This window comes from Ischnura elegans, chromosome 4 (genome assembly GCF_921293095.1).
Source record: "Ischnura elegans chromosome 4, ioIscEleg1.1, whole genome shotgun sequence".
Lineage (NCBI taxonomy): Eukaryota > Metazoa > Arthropoda > Insecta > Odonata > Coenagrionidae > Ischnura > Ischnura elegans.
Genome location: NC_060249.1, coordinates 27,838,164 through 27,858,416, shown reverse-complemented (window position 1 = coordinate 27,858,416; position 20,253 = coordinate 27,838,164). Strand labels below are relative to the sequence as shown.

Here is a 20,253-nt window from a genome sequence, read left to right as displayed (position 1 = left end):
GAGTTAAATTGAAAAAAATTATTTGTTTTGCATCAAACTCTATATGATCTTTAATTTCCTGCCCTTCTGATCTTGCTATGAATCCGGCATTCATGTAGATTTTGTCTTTAGCACTCGAATGGTCAATCATGACCGTTTATTCACTTCCCTCCCCTTCATTTCTCCAGTCACAGTAGACTTTAAACCAAGGATTAATGAACAAACCAAAATAGAAAAAACTAGTTTTTCATAATTAACGTCATTGTTTCCAAAAGTCATAAACAAGAGCCCGGTGGTACTGCCCTTTCACTCATGACAGATAGATTTCAAAAAATTAACTTTTCCAGTCTCAAAGTTATCCGCTCTGCAATGCCAAAACCTTTCACTTGGACTGAATTTTAGAGAATTTTAGAATTGAGGAGATTTTATTTTATAAGCAGAGACATCTTTTCAAAAATGTTATTGAAATTCCAAAGTGAAAAAATCATAACATTGCTAGTGCCTTGGTATTAGATAGTATTACTAATCTGTGATCATTTCTGAAATCATTTAGTATATTTAAGTTGGTCATCAACTTTTAATAGAATCTACTCTTCTGGAGTGCCTATTACTATTCTACATTTTCCTTAACTGTCTATATTTTTCATGCATGTACTCATTACACTAAATTTTTCAATGATAACAATTATTCATGTTTATATTTTTCACAGGTGTTTGGGGCTCTAATGCGACCTCTTGAGTTTCCAAAGAAGCCGCGCCATAGCAAATCCCTCAATGAGCAAGATGTTGAGCTTGAAGGTGTGGAGGGTGTGGAGCCAATGAGCAACGGGTCGAAGGGACCAGATTTCATGAGGAAGCCTCTGCTTCAGCGAATGGCGGAGGAGAAGAGATTCCAAATGGAGAGGGGATCCATTGGTGGCTCGTACTTCATGGTGCAGCTGCCAGATGGCAGCATGGAGAGGAGACCAAAGATTCCACTGAATGCTGACCCTGGCGTTCATTCCAGGTACATAAATTGAATATTCATTAGCCATTTAACTTGGAACATTGTCTTCACAAGAGCAAATTTTAGCCTTCACATCATCATCAGTCAGCTACTCGGAGATTCTTATGACCTCTCCACTCCTATCAGTTTCCCTTTTGATATCATGTTTGTTTACTTCCATAAATGTGACTATCTGGAAAGAATGAAACTTTGTTTGTTCCACAATGATTTATTAACTTGCGACTGGTTTTGATTCTGTGTATCATCTTCTGGTCTCACTACACTGTATCAAAACAAGTCACAAGTGAATAAATTATTGTGGAACATGCAAAATTTTATTCTTTTCTGATAGTCATGAAGGAGTTTCATAAAATATCGCCTGAAATAATTGCATCCATACATCTATTATACTATAGTATGTACTCATGTAAGCCATGCCCTCACGTATCCCGTACACCCCCATTTTTGGGTCGGCTCGTGAGAAAAAAAATCTTCCTAGCGCTTTTTGGGTGCAGTCTAATATTGGAACCCGTGATTCGTTGCTAAATTGATAAATTTACGTTTCCATGATTAATAAGGTAAAATAATGTTAGGAACCTAATTGCTGCAAAGGTTTTCCAGTTTCAATGCTAAACTCTGGAGAAGTAAACAATAAGAATTTGAGGGAAAATGGAGTGCGGCTTACATTAAAATTTGGAGGATTCGTGTGAGCCGTGCACCCTCATTTTTTCACCGGCATTTCCGGAAAAAAGGTGCGCGGCTTCAATGGGTAGTGTCCGTCTCAAAGTGACCCATGTCTCATTGTGGCCCTCTCTCCCCTATTATGTGCTCTGTTTGAAGTTTCGTCCATATTCTCTGATGGTCTTTATAGCTTCAACTTGGACCAACTGATGATGATGGTTCCCGGGACGCCCATCACTCCCGTTCCCACAGTGCCTACGCTGCCCACCATCTCCGAGGTGAAGCAAGCAGGAGGGGGAGGCAGTGGGGGCGGAGGATCGGGCAATGGAGTGGCTGGGGGAGGGGGCTCTGGGTCTAGCGGTGGGCCAAGTGCAGCTGAGTCTTCCAATGACATGGCTGGAAACAAGAAGGAAGGAACTCCTGTGCCAGGTAGGACTAGTTGATTCGAAATTTCCACCATCATATTGATCACGATCCCCTATCCCATCACCATATCTATTGATGATGTAGCACCCCATGTTTTAAATTTATTGATCTAAAGCGTTGCCCAGACGACAAAAATGGATAAGGCCTCATTCCTGTTGCATAATTTTCCGTGGAGGTGAAACTTAGGCTACCTTGAGTTACATGGACGTTAGCTGGGTTGCATATCCTTCACTTACCATAGCTTTGTAATTATGTATTATTAAAGTATTCTACCAATTAAGGTAGGTTTCCATGGAGAGCTTAAGAAGAATTCCGGGAGCCTCCCCTTACATCATGCACTTCCCTCTTCAGTGCACAATAAGACCTACTATCTTTCATTCTATCTAAAAATCCTACACTTTTCCTTCCCCTCCCTCATTTACCTAACATTCTTCCCTCTAACACTGTTTTCAACATCCCATCCCCGCTAAGTACTCGCTCCATCCATACCCTCTGTCTCCTCCGTATCCCATCTAAAAGCTGCCTCTCCTCAACCACCATGTCCACCACTTCTGATGTAATGCTGATGTTTAAATGATCCCCCTCAAAATATACCCCCAGTCCAATAGAACTTATAGAAAACATTTTCTGGTTAAGGCCACCAGTTTTTCCACCATACTGCATTTAAATCTTGGACATAAGATTGAAGAAAATTTTACTCTCCAGGGATTTTGTTTTTACTTTTAGAAATGATATCTACCATTGCTATGAGTCTTAAAAATGCTCATTTTCAAAATATTTCATTTGAGAACTACCAGAGATAATGAAGATTAAAGTTTGGTGGAGGGAAAATTCTGAAACGGCTTTTGTTGATGGGGTGCTTTTGATTTCATTTTTGGTTATCTTTAGATGTAGCTAGGGATGTAATGAAATAGGGATATAGGTACTGTCTGGAGCCAGTAGTAAAGAGTGAAATTATGTCTCAGGTAATGAGGATGCTTTTTCTAAGTGTTTGAATTTCTATTTGTAGAAGTTCAATTATGAAATTAAATGGCTCTGGCAAATCGACTGCAGAACACCTTTCTCAGATGCTTCTTATCATCAACCATAGAAGAAAATGTGGACATATTTTCTCACAAAAATTTCCAGTTCATGTGCTGCTGAGTGTATGCATTAGTGCATTAAATGGCCAAATGGGCCCATTCACATTTACACACTGGTTCTTGCCACATGACTGAAGATTACCAATGTTGAGCCCAAACTAAGGTTTGATGGATGGCCTAAGGCGTGATTAGAATTTTTTCATGTGGATTCCCAGACTACTTGTAAGTGCCTCCTCTCCAATAACTTTAATATCTTACATGACTGATTATGAAGCAAGTTTCATGTGGTTTTTAAATTAAAGTCTTGACTTACTGTAGATCTTGATGTTCTGAGAGTATAAGAGTTTACTATCTTCTATTCTGAAGTTAGAGCTTTTGTATATTTCTCACTTTCGGTTTTAAGATTAGTTAACATTTTCAACAAGATTGTTTGGATTTTCAGCACTACTTTAGTGCTCCGTAGAGATGCTGTGTAGGTGCTAAGCTACCCAATGTAGATATGGGCCTAAGTGGGTGACCATTTTTGCCTTAAATATGATGGTTTTGACTGCTGTCTGCAAGTGGCAGGCAGGATAAGCATGGGGTCAGCATTGTGAACCAACAAATGTGAAAATGCTAGGGTACCTGAACTAAGCCCTCCTCTACTTCTGTGCAATCTGATGTAATCAGTAGGATTAATGTTAAACTCTCTCTCTCTCTCACCAGGAGAAAACCCCACCATTACCATGACTGGACCACCCCCAGCGCCATCTGCCCACTCAGCCTTGAACTCCACATCAATGGCTATCTCAACAGCTGCCGAGCTTGCTCGCACCAGGAGGAAGAGCAGCACGGGGAAGCGCATGTCTGAGGGTGAAGTTGTGAGGGAGGAGCCCCTGGCCGAGGCAGTGGCCGCTCGTTCAGGAATTGAGCCAGAAATTGAATTTCCAACTCGGCCAGCCATGCCACGCAATGCATCGCAACCTGCATTCTCTACTCAGGTTGGTTAACTCTCATTCAAACACACTCCTTTTAATTTATTAGTTCTTGCATCACATTGCTTGGATGATGCATAAAATATTTTAGCACCTAAAGGCCTGGTTACACGATACATTAACACGTACGGGTTAATGTCTAAATGTATGAATGCGAGAATGAACGCCAAAATGCACAGTGTAACCACCCAACTTGTGCGAATGCATGCACAGAAAATAGAACCTGTTCTAATTGGGTTCATACATTCGTACATGTTCCGTTCAGGTCCACCAAAATCATTCACGCAAACGTACACTAACTTGTGTGAGCTAACGTACCATGTAACCAGGCCTTAAGTCCTGACACTGCGCACATATTTACAGCAGGGTTAATGTCTGTTAATTTGTATCATGTAAAGAGATGCAGTATATAATATTAGAGAATATATTTACAACTGAGCTAAAATTTCACGGAATGTAAAATTTCAAAAATCATTGCTCATGGCCAGTGTCACCGAAAAGTCTACATGATTAGATCTGTCCTGAAATCTGACTATGCTCAATAAAATTTCAGTGGAATTTTTACAGTGATATACTTTCACCATGGAAATGAAATTTCAAAGTTGAGCTGGAAATGATCAAATCTATGTTATCTAATGATATTGTTTCCTTTATTTTCTCTTCTTTCAGACTCCCGGTTTACCCAAAAATGGCTCTGTGCCCTTTTTTGATAGACTTAGGAAGAGCTCTGTCAAAGGTTCAGGACAGGCAGGAAGCACTGGACGCTCTAGTCGATCCAATTTAAATGTGAATGGTGATGTGCATAGGAAGACATCTTTGCAGCTACGCCTATCTAATTCATCATTTCTTGGTAGTCGCAACAATAACTGTGCTGATGAAATGTGGTCTAAAATGGATGTAAGTAGTGATTTAAATAGTTCCTTATTTTAGTCATCCTAATTTTTTTCTCACTAAACTTCTCAGTAAAATATCTAAAACCCATCTCTTTTTTTTTTAAATATTACATAGAAAGGAGTTATCTTCACAATGTATAGTCATTGTTTTTAAACTCTTTTAAATGACTTTTTGTTTTGGTTCAATTGTGATTTTTTATAGAAAAATTAACTGATATTTGATTCAGAGGAACCCATATGCAACCTAATAATATTCTCAAATGGTTGTGGTAATTTTCTCTCTGTTTAAATTAGGGTATTTCTTTTTCTTCAACTTATTCAGCTTTATAGGTCTGCTTTTTACCTTAGATAATTAAAATTTCATGGCAAGTACCTCTAGTTTTGTCAGTGTAATTTATGTAACAGTGAAGAATGAATGTTTCTCTTTTCAATAAATCATATTATTAAAAAAATCAAATGAAACAAAACTGGGTCACTCTGTGAGTGACTGCAAATTTGATTGCATGATATGAAGTTTAAGTTGGGCAGGATAAGCTCATTACAATGAATTGGCCATGCCATTGATTCTTGTCTCCCTCCAGTTGGTGCTGCCTTTTGGAAGTAGCATGCATAAATATGAACGCTACCTGTTCTGCCACTATATGGCCACTTATAGCTCCTGCTATTAGATAACTGTGTGATTCTGTATTATTGCAATCAAGGTTTTTCAGATTTTATTCTAGGGTGAGCCAAAACTATGGTAAAGGAACATTTAGTGAATACTAAATACTCATATATAATGAACTAACTGGTAGTGAAAATTGTAAATTGTTGAAAATCTCCATGGTCTCGTGTATGGGAAAGTAGGGTCAAAAGCATGACATGAATCATTTCACATAATAATGCCCTTAGCAAATATATGTATTTTAACTATGGTTATTTCTACATTACTAGGCATAATTCTCATTATTAATGTCTTTTGGCAGGTGGATAATGAAAGTCTGACTTCAAAGGGCAGTGCTGCAGCTGCTGTTCGACAGCATCTCATTCGCCCACTCTCTCGCAAGGACATATTTTACTCGGGATCTGTCGTAAACCTACCAGAATACCAATCCCAGCGATCCTTGACAGCCTATCGTCAGAGCGTACTTTCCCTGCCCAAATTCCAAGCTGGTGTTGAGGGTGATACTGAATACAACAGGGCTGCTGCTTACAGGGATCCAGAGAAACCTCCACGTAAGTAATTACAAAAAAGTGTCTTCCTTTGTTAGAATTATTTGTTGTTGTTGCTATTATCATATTATATTCAGATGCCTTGCATGTATATATGTGTAATGGCTCTGTGATGGTTAATTTTTGATCTCTTTTTGCTGGTTTTATTTTTTTATGGGTTCATTATCCTAACAGCAACATCTTAGATGATTAGATTAGAAAGATGATTAAAAAAAAGGAATGTCAGACATTAAAGAAAATTTTACTTTAATAGCATTGAAAAAAAGAGGCTTTTTATTATGTTTCTGCTATAGGTTGTGATCAAGTGCTGAGGATGATGTTAATTTCTCATCCTTGGTAATTGATAGCTCATAGCTATTTTTGTGCTGGATTTCTTATATGAGCTGAACAATCCTTAACGTCTTACAACTAATCAACCCTTTCGCTACTAACAATGGAAATATTTGGCAGGAAATATTTTTTTTGACTCGGGAGACAAAAGCCAAAAATTTCTGTCAGAGATTTTCCTACGCAGGCAAACGAATGGCATAAATATCTGTTTCCTTGCTTCCGTGTTTCCTTACTCCCCCCTTAATGACGGTTGCGGGTATTAGAAGTCTTAGTTTCGGGACCCAATGCAGCAGGGCTTAGGCCTTACCCTTGAAATTTGGGAGCATGTACCCAGCCCACTCCCCTTATATTACCCCTCTTTGATGTGAGAGTCCGCAGTCATACAATTGTTCATGAAGTCAGTTAGCAAAATAAATATTTGTTCCTTTCTCACAAAATATGAACTAAGAATTGAATTATTTATCTTTTGAGCAGAGTTTCTAATTTTTAAATAAAATACTACCATAAATATCAACTTATATCTCGATTTCAGCATAAAAATCAATATGGAAATTGTTGCATTAAATCTGTTAATATTGATGTTAGAGCTTTGCACAAAATTTGACAATTCTCAGAAAATACCAATGTATCTAATTTGAAGTCTGCAATTTACGTGCAAGCAACAATTATCCATTTTGCTATTTTATATAAAACAATCATAAGTTGACTGCGAACCAATGCCACTGTTAGGGTTATAAACCTGGAAAGGAGGGAGCCTAACTAACCTCGGAGTTGGAGATAATGCGGAGTCCCTGATAGGAAGGGTCGAAAAAGGGTGGTGCTGAGAGTGCGTGGTTATCAGTAAGACTCTTCTTAATGAATGTCCTGCAAAAATGCTCCGTATAGAGGGGACGGAAGAGACCCTTTGGGCTCAGTCCAGCAGTCATGCTAGGGAGAGAACTCCACCATCTTGAAAGGGTTAAATTTCTACAATGGTTGAATTTAGATTAAATTGAAATGGAATTTAGCTTTATTGAACTATTGCTTTTCTTACTATGCACACATGATGAAGTTGCATGAAGTGGTGTAGCTAGACTTTCAAGAGTGTCAATGGTAATTTAAAAAACTGGGATCCATCTTAATCTCCATGCAAAATCATACAATTTTTCTCAGATTTAAACTCCAAATATATGCTTTCAGCATCCTTTTACCCAAAAATACCACTTCTCATAACTGCGCACATAAGATTACATGAACGCAATAATCATCCTTGTATGGCAGCAAATTCAATTGGAAATATAGTCAATGTATTCTTAAAACTCCATGGTACATCTTGCAATAATTTTGATATTCTTCTTTGCAGCTGACCTTTGCCCCTGCTTGCCATTGCCAGAAGCATTCAAATCAGCTCTGGGTTCAATGCTGGATATGTCTCTGCTGAGTGATCCTGTCTTCCTTTTGATTGGACTTAGCAATGTGTTTGGAATGCTTGGACTTTATGTTCCTTTTGTGTACTTGGTAGATGCTGCAAAACAGACGGTAAAGTGTAATAGTTGATATTTTGTAATGTATAGAAAATGTCGTGAATGACCCTAATTTTTAATGTATTCTATTCTACTTGTGAATGATATAGAAAATGGCGATGAAAGAAACATACATACAAGTAGCAAATACCATAGATTATATTTATAGGAAGCCAAGTTCAATGTAAGGTTAAGTAATTTTAAATGAGATCATTGCATTATATTTTATATTTAACATAAATGTGGAATTTAAAAATATATGTAAGTATATGTTCTACAATTGCTCAAAGTGGTGGGTAGAAGACTGCTGAAATGCCACAAATATTTCTCCTACCTTCTTTTCGACCCCCCTTTGATTAATACATATCCTTTTCATACTGGCATAATTGTTTTTTGTCCTTAACACTTTAAGATGAGAGTGTCATCTTTAAATGATATGCTGGACTCCGCCCAGATCCGAATGTCATCAATACATGATGACAAAAAAATATTCTTAAATAGGCAATAGAATTTTTTAGTATAACGACTAATTTTGATAATTTTTATTTAAAAAATTTTCAGATCACAGCAAAGTTATAATTTTTAACTATGGGCTGAAAATGTTGAGCATTATTCAAGTAACATGCTCATTATGAATATATCCATAATTTCCACTTTAAATTATAGGTTTATAGCCATGTAAGCAGTTACTTTGAGTCGGTTGTCCTATACCAAGTGCTTGTTGACAGGCGCATCCTTTGAGCTTGTCACCCCCAAACACTCTCTGACTTGCATAGCATACCCCACAGTGTAGCTACTTTTATGTATGGCTGGGGTAGACTGCTCCACCTAGCTTACGACTTTAATATTGACATGTTTTATCCCTTATATCATGTAAAAACGGGTCCATCACAGTCCTTATGAGTTCCTAAAAACCTACTTACTAAAACTAACTTATATTACATTGAAATGAGTTGAAAAAATTGAATTGAGTTGAAGAATTCTGCTCTCACTTCTTGTTGGAAGATTGATTTTAATTGGAATACTAAGTGAAAGATTAACACAGATATCTCAGGATGATTCTAGATGACATTGGTTTGTCTGAATCTACATTGAATCCTTTCTTTTCAACCTTTAGGGTGTAGAGTCCGGCACTGCATCTTTCTTGCTGTCAATTATTGGAATTACCAACACTGTTGGAAGGGTTCTTTGTGGATTGGTGGCTGATCTTCCTCAGGTAGATTCCATGCTACTCAACAACCTATGCTTACTGGGATCTGCCATTTCAGTGGCATTCACGCCATTCTGCTACAATTACTATTCCTTTGTGGCCATGTCCATTGCTTTTGGGATTGCCATTTGTAAGTACCCACTCTTTATCTTTATACATTTTAACTGTGATTAGTTGCCCTTCTGAATATACCAGCAAATGAATATTATCGTATCCTGAAATTCAACTCTTTTTTTGTGAGAGCTGTGTCAATGGAAATTTTATTTTTCAGCTGGATACATTTCCTTGACATCAATTATTCTTGTGGACCTTCTGGGATTGGACAAGCTCACAAATGCATTTGGACTACTTATCCTGTTTAGAGGGGCAGCAGCAGTGGTGGGATCTCCATTGGCAGGAATCGTGTATGACGCAACGCAAAGTTATGATGTGCCATTCTTTATGGCCTCGGGGTGAGTATAAAATTTAATGGTGGCATGGTTGATTTAATGAGAATTAATTGAAATTTATAATAACAACTTCAAATTCTATGATAAAACAATATTTTCTACAAAGTATTAAGTGGTATGCATTCCACTAAGTATACATTCATGAATAGGGAAATTGCATACTTTTTATAAACAGTATGCTGATATACTACACTAAACACTTAGTACCGAAATATACTTTTTTCCGCTTAAAATTCAGTTTATACACTAGAAAATGACTCCCTAAAGTCTCCCGAGTTTCGCGGGCTAAAAAATACCGCCCCCACTAATATTAGGCCGTGACGTCATAGTTCAGTAGGAGTCCAAGATCCAAGCCATGAACATACATATGCATGTTCATGGCTTGGATCATATGTATGTTCATGATCCAAGCCCAGGAACTGCAGGTTTGGAAGAGCCACGTTGCGTTTAAAGGAGAACATGGCTGAAATAAGGAAAAATTACAAGTGGTGCATTGGTCCTCTGTGCAATAACACCCCAGAAAAAATTTTCGTCAGCATTCCCACGGAGGAAATTAGAAGAAAAGCCTCGATGCATGCCGTCTGTTGGGATGAGCTTTACGGAAAAATAAGAGTATAATAAACGGAATGATAAACCCGTGTGCTATGTGAGCGAAGATAACTTTAATATAAATAATATTTCCATATTTCATCGACTGAATAACTTGAAACTGGGATTTTTCGATAATTCGGCCACCGTAGAATAAAAACTCAACTTCTCAACAAAAATCGATATAGGTGTTTCTCGATGGTTACTATGGGCTCAAATTATTTATGGCACTTGTTCAATTTCAGTTACGCAAGGACATAAAAAATTCCATGATGTTTAAAATCAAGGGAGGAAATATAAAAATATAGAGCAATGTTGATCCTCATGCATTCGAGTGCCAGCCAAGAAGACAGCGTTTTCTTCTACTGTCGGCATCAAAATGATGTGCCGCTGTACTTGGCAAATTTATATCCTGGCTTCACTGCATGCTATAATAATGAACTATGCGTCATTTTAAAGGAAATTTTATCCTAAATTCTGATTTATTTTATTACAAAAAAATTGGAAAATGTTGACACGTCCAGTGCAATAAATGACTCCGCGCACTGAAAAATTAGCCGTTTTGTCAACTTCATGAACTTTGCGACTCAACCTAAGGAAAACTATTACGTCTACAGCATTCATCTTCCACATTAATTTACACTCATCAGTGCGGATTAATAAAATGGCTTTTGGGTATTTTTAGAAGTTATATTTTGTTATAAATTAATGAAAATATTTAAACATTATCTTGTCCCATAGTTTACCCCGAAAGATATAGGAAATTGTAGATGGAAAAAGAATGGAATCCAGAGGTGGTCACAAAAAATGAATCGCAGCATTCTTTGATTTTATTCTATGCCGTTGCTTGCTTTTCAGAAAAAGTTGAGTCACAAGAGGAATGTTCTGCGGCCCTTGATTTGGAAGCTGTGGAGATAGTGGAAGACGTGTGGATCAGCAATTTCCATTTAGTTGGTTGTCAGAATAAACCAAGGATCCATTTAAAGGTTGTCAGGCCATCGTATAAAGATAGGACTGATGTGCACCACAGGGGAAATGGGGTGTTTGAGGGAAAGTCAAACCCAAAGTTGCCCAAAGAATGTGCAGTTCTATGTTGCTCTTTCCCCAGTTAAAACCAAATAGAAATTGGTTTGGGATGATATTTTCACCACGGGTTCCAGTGATAGTGAGAGTAGAGGTGATCACAGTCATCGTCGAAGGTCATCCCTCTAGGATTTCCGATACGGAATTTTTAAGTGACAACCGATCGCAATGACGATGAGCTCACCTTTAGAGTAGGTTTCAGATATATCGTGAGAAAAGCTCCCAAAATGTATTAAAGACTCTCATTGGAAAATATTCACATTTTTATGCTACTTTAGGAAGGCTTTCATTACAAAAGTAACTTCTTAACACCTGAAGACGTTGTGTTTATTATATTGATCGAAGTGCGATTGACCGATTCTTTCTGCAGAATAGGAAGTGGCTTCAGGGTTTTTGAGTCACAAGATGGTAGATTGTGTTGGAAGTTCGTCTATATTATCGCTACTAAATTGAAACATTGATAGTCTGGCTTCCTCAGAGCTTCCTGTCGCCCTCCAGGCAAGGTATTTTTAAGTTGAAAGTATCATCGACAGCTTCGAGGTGGAAATAAGTTCACCATAAGACTCTCTACCGGACTGCCAAAAGAATGCACATTTCACATGAGTATACGCTTTCGCCAATATTATACGCAAGTCTCACTTTGTTATGAACTATAAAACATTTCAGATGCACATCAGCTACCTTTCCATTTCTCGGCATCGACTTTCGGCGCCGATGAAGTCTACAGTTTCACTAAAATACCCTGTTATCATGATGGAATCAGTAACAGGAAGCTTGCTAGGATCAGCCATGGAATAACCATATTCCTTCATCTTTACGCAATCTATCGCTTTCAATGGAGGAGAAATAGATCAAATAATAGCCCTGAAGTCACAATGAACAACTCCGATACGTCTGCACTTCAATAAATGAATCATAACCTCGCCGTCGCTTGTATTCAAGTATGCAACCTCTACTATGGGCTGCCGCCGTGCCTCCTCATACTGAACTATGACGTCACTTTTCTACCTGCCAATCATCGGGCGTTTTCGATTCACACTTGCATTTGAAAATTCTCGTGAACTTTGATGAATTAAATATTGCAAACCACGTCATAAAATACTAAAATAACTTTCAGCGAGGTATGCAAAGATATATTTTTATATAATTTTGGAGCTATTGATTATATCTATATAGTATGCAAGTTCCCTATTCTATTGGAAACAAAGTTAAAATTATTCCAAAATCAGTTTCAACCTATAAAATAATGAAATAGTGAGTTCAAAGTATTCTAAATTAGAATTTGAAGATTTAAATTAACATTCGATGATGTTACCTTTTATGAGAGCTGTACGTAACTCCAGTTTTTCACTAAAGATAACGATTCAAGGTGATAGCCTTGGACTAGCCGGTGGCTTAACTTTAAATGTAGGCACCCACAAGTGCTAATGGTGTGGAACATTTCGCAGGGGAGAAATCATTAGCCTCAACCAGGATCTCAATCCAGATCTCCTTAATTTGAATAATGAAGATTCTGGAACTTGAATAATCTGAATGGCATATGCCCTTTGCCCGTGCATTCTTGTGTTAGCCTTAGAACTTTGGAACTGTTTGTACAAAAATACATGTCTTTAGCACTGTATGTCTGATAGATGTATACATATGTACTACCTTTTCCTGTAAATCCAAAAATCCCTGAAGTGGAAGAAGGTGCCATGTTAGATGAAGTGGTTGAGCATTTTGCATGAATGCAAGAAATTTACTGATATAAATCCTGGTCAAGACAAACAGTTTCTCCTCATATAAAATTTGTACAGAGAGAATAATCTTGTATGGGGACTAACTCACTGACAAGTTGTGCTCATGTTCCTTCCAGTTTCTTCTTTTTGTCTGCCGGTGCAAGTTTCCTGGCCCCAGCCTTGAAACGTTTCAACTGCTGTGGCGTCCAGGGGGAGGAAGCACCCCAGATGACTGATGTGCTGGCTCCAATCGACGAGGATGAAGAAGGGGAGGAGGAGCAGGAGGAAGAGGAAGATGAGGGCGGGAGCCACATCGGAGGGGGAGACGGGAACAGTATAGCAGCTGACGGCAACAGTCTCTATGGAAGGAAGGATAGTGTGGTAGGGACTCCTCAGAAGAAGACAAGCGAAGCTGGGTTGGATGAGAGGCTGATACCACAAATCCAAGAAACAGCTGCAACACCTGTATCAAGAGAAGAACTCAAGCAGATTGAGTCTGCACTTTGAAGAGTGGAAGAGGCGTTTTTTTTATTTTTCAAGGAGACTTTTTTTCACAAAGAAAAACAGATTTGCTAATGAAGAGAATCAAATTGTTAGTGGGCTACATTGAGGATGAAAATGACACAGACACTGCAGCAAAATGAAATAGGAAATGGAGCTCTGGAGGGTATTGAGAGAGAGGGGGGTTCTCTTTTTGTTTTTGATGTGTGATACTGGCGTGGGGAATCTTCCAATTATCCAAAAGAGGGTGTGAATGGCATACATTGTGTGAAATGAGTTGATTGAGTTTTGCAGATTGAATGGTTTGAAAGATTGAGATGTGTGAATGTGAGGGAGTCCCACGTTGGATGGCCATTTCGTGAAGATTTCAGCAAAAGATATTGTCCTCTTGAAAAATCTCTCCCTCCATCTTCTCGTATATTTTCGCAAGTCATCCTCGTAAAGTTTTTGCCTTGAAAGTATTATTATATACGACCACTCCTCTTCAGCTACATTAATTTTTTCAGAGCTCTTTATTTTTTACACAAAAATTCTGGATATTTTGTTTCGTGTGTATATTAATCTTTAAACCAAATTTTCACCCCACATAAAATAGCTAAGAATTCACAATTTAAAATCCTGCCCAGTTTTGATATCCACCTCTTTAAGTTCTATATTTGCCATTCCAAAGTGAAGAAGTGGGAAAGAGACATTGGCTTCTTCGAGAAAAACAAAGTTGTGTGCGGTGAAGTTGGGTTTTTCTTCAAGGTGTTTATAGAAAGGTATAAGGTCCTTGCAGTGTGGTATACTTCCCTCTCTTTCTCGGAGGTTGACTGCACATTGAGTAAGGAAATGGAAGTTTTTTGTTTTATCATAAATGGGAAATAATGATAAGGTGGTCAGAAATGATGTATGTATGAGGTTATTCTTTATACCAGGTGAGGACATTTTTTTAAATAAGTTGATTGAGAATTAAAAGTTCTCACTTAAAAGGGGGGCATGAATGATTTAATGCATTTTCAATGTTCTCGCCAAGAGCTAAGAGGAGTAAGTGGTCTGTGATTTAAAGTCATGTACAGACTCAACATGAGCATTTTCTTGTTCATTTTTAGGAAATGGATTGCATTTTGATTGAAAATTGGCTGACATGGAATTTGCTGTTGTGAAAGTTGCACATTGCTTTGGAAAATAAGCATCGAATGAAATAGGCGGTAGAAACCATTTCTTGGTGCAGCTGGTTAAAGAAAAATGTTAACCAGCCTGAGCCTACCCTGATGGTATTTGTCCATTTTTTAAAGAGTACAAAGAATGCACAGTTTTAAATGGAAAATAGAAAAAAAAATATTGGCTGTAGTTTACATCACTATTGAAACTGCCCTTGTAGGAGAATATATGGGTTGATATTCACATTTGCCTCAGTCACATTGCATATTATTATTATTTGTACTTATAGTTCAAAAAACAAAAGGATGGAAACAAATATTTCTCAGAATGTATGCACACACAAAACTATTACTGGTTTGTGAATAATCATTTATGATGGTTGGCTTTTGATTTGAAATTCTCTCGAAGCTTAAAATGAGGGTTGAAGGAGGAAGATCACATGAATGAATGATGTAAAAAATTGAGTGATATATTGTGTAATGACCGAGTATTATGGAAGATGAAAAAAGCTTAATGCAGGTGATAAAAAAGACATTTAAAGGACTAAAATGATTGTTTTTATTCCTCATTGACTGTGATAATGAGCACACGTACTGGAGCATGTGTGAATATGCAAGTAATCTCCCTTTTCATGCATCCATACTGTACTTGAATCAGAAGGCGTCCTCGGCTACTGCAGACTGTTCATTTGTTATCAATATTGATATCCTTTTAGGCAATTCAGAGCACATGTACATGCCAATCTCATTGCTTATTGAATCTGTCCCTGCTGATTGATGTTCATGCTGAGGCATTTGCATTGCAAATATTGCTCTTACATTATTAAAAAGTTCCCAAATGGTAATCAATTTAATTCTTGCGAATGCGATGCAAGTAGGGAAATATGATGAGCTTGCCTGTGTATTTCTAATTCCAAGGCTATTCCAAACTCATTATTTTCTGTATTCCTCTCCCATTGTAAACTAGGTGAGTAACTTAGTGGGACAGGGAATTATTTTTGCTTCAGTTTCTCACCTTTCTTCCCCGATTCTTGGCTTTCAAAACTCAATAGCCAGTTTTTATTGATACAAATGTCTTGTTGTCACTTTTATCTTTATGCACAAAAATCTATGAAGACTTGACATAAAAGTCCCTGCGTCTTCTAAGAACGACCGTGGATCCCTAATCAGGTGAGATTCATGAATTGCAGCTCTCAAAAGTTTATTTTTATGAAATGTGAATCATATTATCTCCATGTTTCATGGCTTGCGAATTAAATACAAATGCATATTAATCTTGAAAGCAATACAAGCATTCGTGCTAAATTAAAAGTAGCTCTATGTCTATGTATATAAATTACAAAACACTACAAATGTGTAGGTATTAGTGCCCTTATGACTGGAGATGAGAACAAAGAACTACTTTTTTAATTGTAATGGCTTGAAGTGGGCTAAGTTCAAGAGAAAATATTTTCATTGTAGTTTTTATGAGTGTTCGGAAAGTATTATTGATGTGTCTGTATTGTTTTATACATTGGAAACCCAGTTATATATTTTGGTGAGTATGATGAAGGTTCTGAGTGTGTTTGTAATGTTACAAATGATGGTTTGTTTTTGAAGAATTAATTGTGGGAATTGCTCTAGTGCAATATTACAAGTTTCCATGTGTACATAGGACTATAAATATATGCTAATGCTCTATTATGTTACATGATCACTTGTTTTATTGCCATACATTGATCAAATCCTCTTCATCTTCAATAGAATATGCTATTTTAACTTTCATTAATCATGTGCTGCAGCATATATGAATTATTCATACAATTTAGGGAAATATTGTTGCTTGTGGCAGATTCTAAATAGCTGCCATAAATGGATAGCAGATCTTTTCATTTCATAAAATTCTGACAAAGAGGCTTAATTATTTTAATAACTGAATGCCATCAGTGGTCTTCTGAGCTGTGTTGAACTCTGTGATAATTTATTCATTTGTATTATCTTCGTGAGTGGATCATTGTGTTGACACAAATATATACCTTCCTGCCATAATGCCTTGCAATATTTACTTTTCAATTCAAGCATTTTTCAAGAGTACATACAGCAATATTATACTTTACATACAGTTCAAACAGATCCAGCTCAGCAAGTGATGTCACAGATGGAATCCAGGGTAAAATATTTTGGCATGTTCAAAGTGAGTTATATTTGTTTTAGGAATTGAGTTCGTGTGTTTTAACCCTTTCCTGCCAGTGCCTGCAATAGGATAGCGTTTTCGTGCTACGAGTAGCATAAGAATATTTTAAACCTCTCCGAACAGAGCTCATTTTTAGTGAAGAATTACCCTGGGATTCTCGTCCCTACGATTTGGGACCCAACTCAATGGAGTGCCTGTCTCTTACCCCGACCACTGGACTACACCCTCTAACCCTATCTTAGCACGAATCCACACTCAACTTATTGCATTACCAGTGTTTTTTTCAACCAAGCATTGTATTTGATATTCAATAATTTACTCTTATAAAAGAATAATTAACATTTTTTTTAGCTTTGTGGAAGTTTATATGGGTTTCTAGCATTAATAACAGCAAAGTTAGTAAATACAAGGTAATAATGCTACAAGTCCGGAAGACTATTATTTCTAACCCTTTAGCTGCGGGAGAATCAAAATTTTACTGTCACTGTGAGCGGGACATGAACGGGGAAAATTGATTGTTTGAGGCGTAACTATTCACAAATTTACGACCATGGTTTCAACGTTAGACGTCATCATCAGGTGAACTCTACAGAGGTCCATCACATCCGTTCAACCTAGTTACCTTCCTCCCTCCCCCTCCTAGCCTGGTATAAAAGGATGTGATGGACCTCTGTATAGTTCACCTGATGATGACGTCGAACGTTGAAACCATGGTCGAAAATTTGTGAATAAATATTAATGTGAAAGCACAAAGTTCTTCTTTTTAATGTTAATTATGAACGGGGAAGATATTTTTCCATCGACCCCAGGCACGTGTCTAGCAGGTAGTGGACCCTCATAATCCGAGACTGCCCACCCTACCCCCTGATGACAGACCATGAATACAACATGCCTTTGGTAATTACACAGGGACGGAAGACCCACCACCGATAGTATAAGAAAGAGAGACCAATGCGTTCAAATAAGTTTCCCCGGCTAATGGACAACGGCAAGATAAATAAATTCCTAGGAAATATAAGGATTTGTTGGAATTGTTTTCATCGTGAATGCGCCGCGGAGAGCAGGGAGCTCTCTCTCTGGGAGAAGGGATAATCCGGGTAGCACTCCCCGTGGTGAGGGTACCCAGTCCTCGAAAGACGCCTTTGTGCTCTCTGCCACTAGGTTGGGCCGAGTTCAAGCAACCGCGTACGGGACGGCAATAATATCTTAACACGTTGTGTACCGGGGTATTAAAATTCCTAGGACCGCCAATTCTGGGTGGAGGTGTAATTAGGGCGTAATGCCTTTGGTTTAAACATGGTTAAAAAGCTCATGTTTAGAATATAACTTTACCCAATCAAACACTTTGATGCATCAATTCGTTATGAATAACGAACAGCAACTGAAAACGTACTAACGAATACGTATCGTACGCTTTAAAATTGTTTAGGTTGACGCGCCTAAATGACAAGAATCTTCGTCATCCGTCCGGAACGTTCGGGAAAAAAATGACGAGAATTCTCGCCATCCGTATGCAACGTGTTAAGGAAAGGCTGACAGTGGTATGAAAATCTGGTCAATCGTAGAAAAACATTTTTCCCGCACTCACCATGCAGACTGTTTAAAAAAATTCCCGCAGCCTAAGGGTTAATGTTGAAATTTCATTTAAAAATTGCTTACGTACAGAAAAAAACAAAAGAATTCATTTCAATGAAAAAAAATTGTAGTATGCACAAAATATATCAATGAAAAAACTATCGACAATTTAGCCACCTCGCAACAGATTCCTGCGGCGAGGATGATCATAAATGAGTTGGACAGAGTTTGTTTTGGAGGTGCTCAGGTACATGCAGTTCTTGAATGAATGTGGAAGAATGTATCTGCTATATGTTATTGAAGAAAAGGTACTACCTCTGTCACTATTACAGCTATACCTAGGCCGAAAGATTCAATTTTGGAATTTACAGGATATTCTATCTATAGAACAAGATTCAAGGAAAGCCTTGAGCACTGAGGAATTGCGGGATACATAGGAGAGGGTTTGGTTGCCTAACCAGCAAAAATGGGAATATGCAAATGGAGACTTAATAGTAATGAGGACTCTATCAATTGCTTTAATCACATATTTTAGAGAGGGCATAATACATATATGTATGTATGCTGTTGACTCCAAAAATACTCTGCAGCCCCTGAAGAGGGTCTTTTCCTATGGAAGACTACAAGGATGTGATGAACTTGGGTAAAGACTGGGTTAAGATGTAGTGACTAGAAAATTTTTATCTCGAGTAGAGTTGTAACTACTTGCAAGTATCGAGTAGAGTATGGTAATTTCTGGACCAGGCAATATAAAAAGGCATGCACCAATATATTCTTATTTTACCAATCCCCTAGTAAATTTTCTCTCCTGGACGCTTAGCTTGATGTAACAAGGAAAAGACGATGAGGAACGTTGATGATAATTATGTCAGAATCAGGAGATGAATGAAAATTAATGTCTTAAATAGTTCCATTATCACAATTGAAATGAATTAGCCTCTTGTAATATGTCAACACTTCCATTTAAAAATGTATCAAAACTGCTAGGAAGAGCTCTTGAGTAAAGGGATTTGGTATGAATCTTCATGGAATTTAACTGGATGGAGTGAAATAACTATAGGACTTTGTTTCAGCTTTCTAGACCAAAATAAACCATTCTTTATTTCTCACTTCATTTAATCAACCTTAATAACTCTTATTTTGTTAGTTCAAGAAGGAAGGTGTACCCCTCCAAAATATGGACCACCAAAATCAAAATGCTCTGCGAGTAATCCTGCCAAAATTTTTTTCTAGCTTTGAGCATGGCAGAAGAAGATAAAGCAAACACATTCAAGATTGTAGAGATACTTACATTATGCAAAATACATGGTATTGGCAACTTGATCAAGGTTTTTCAATTTTGTGGAGTTAGTGGCATGAGGCTGGGTCCACAAGTCCTGGAATTTGCCTCATTTTTTAAAAGAAAGGGGTGGATTTTGGAAAGGACTTAGGGATAGGGGTGATATGAGTATGAAGAGTCCCATGGGTAAGGATAGTTTTGTAGGGTTTCGGTTGGGGGATCTATTATCACCATTGGGGTGATAATTATGAATGAATACATCAAATTATTTATCACATAAGAGGCGAAAAAAGAAAAGGAGAAAAGAAATTTCAACTGTTTACTAGCTGAGAGTTAGAAGTCAAATGGCATGACTATCAAGTCCAGAATGAGCATCCAGAAAAATTTTGGAGGGTGAGCAGTTGCGCCGACTCCATGGGGCCTGAGGGGGCCCGAGCCCCCTCAAAAATTCGTTATGGGTGAGAGGAAAAA

The 20,253-nt window shown here is 37.6% G+C and overlaps 1 protein-coding gene across 2 annotated transcripts in view; it reads left to right on the top strand.

The window, feature by feature from the left end:
- LOC124157184 overlaps positions 1–16,443 on the top strand; it is a 277,302-nt gene extending 260,859 nt beyond the window's left edge. For both annotated transcript variants that reach the window (XM_046531716.1, XM_046531717.1), the window contains exons 6-14: positions 690–985; positions 1,836–2,074; positions 3,859–4,133; positions 4,797–5,024; positions 5,986–6,235; positions 7,905–8,080; positions 9,182–9,404; positions 9,546–9,726; positions 13,250–16,443. In XM_046531716.1, the coding sequence (XP_046387672.1) occupies positions 690–985; positions 1,836–2,074; positions 3,859–4,133; positions 4,797–5,024; positions 5,986–6,235; positions 7,905–8,080; positions 9,182–9,404; positions 9,546–9,726; positions 13,250–13,619 (2,238 nt within the window). In that variant the 3' untranslated portion in view covers positions 13,620–16,443. The remainder of the gene's footprint in view (positions 1–689; positions 986–1,835; positions 2,075–3,858; positions 4,134–4,796; positions 5,025–5,985; positions 6,236–7,904; positions 8,081–9,181; positions 9,405–9,545; positions 9,727–13,249) is intronic.
- Positions 16,444–20,253: the final 3,810 nt, after the last annotated feature.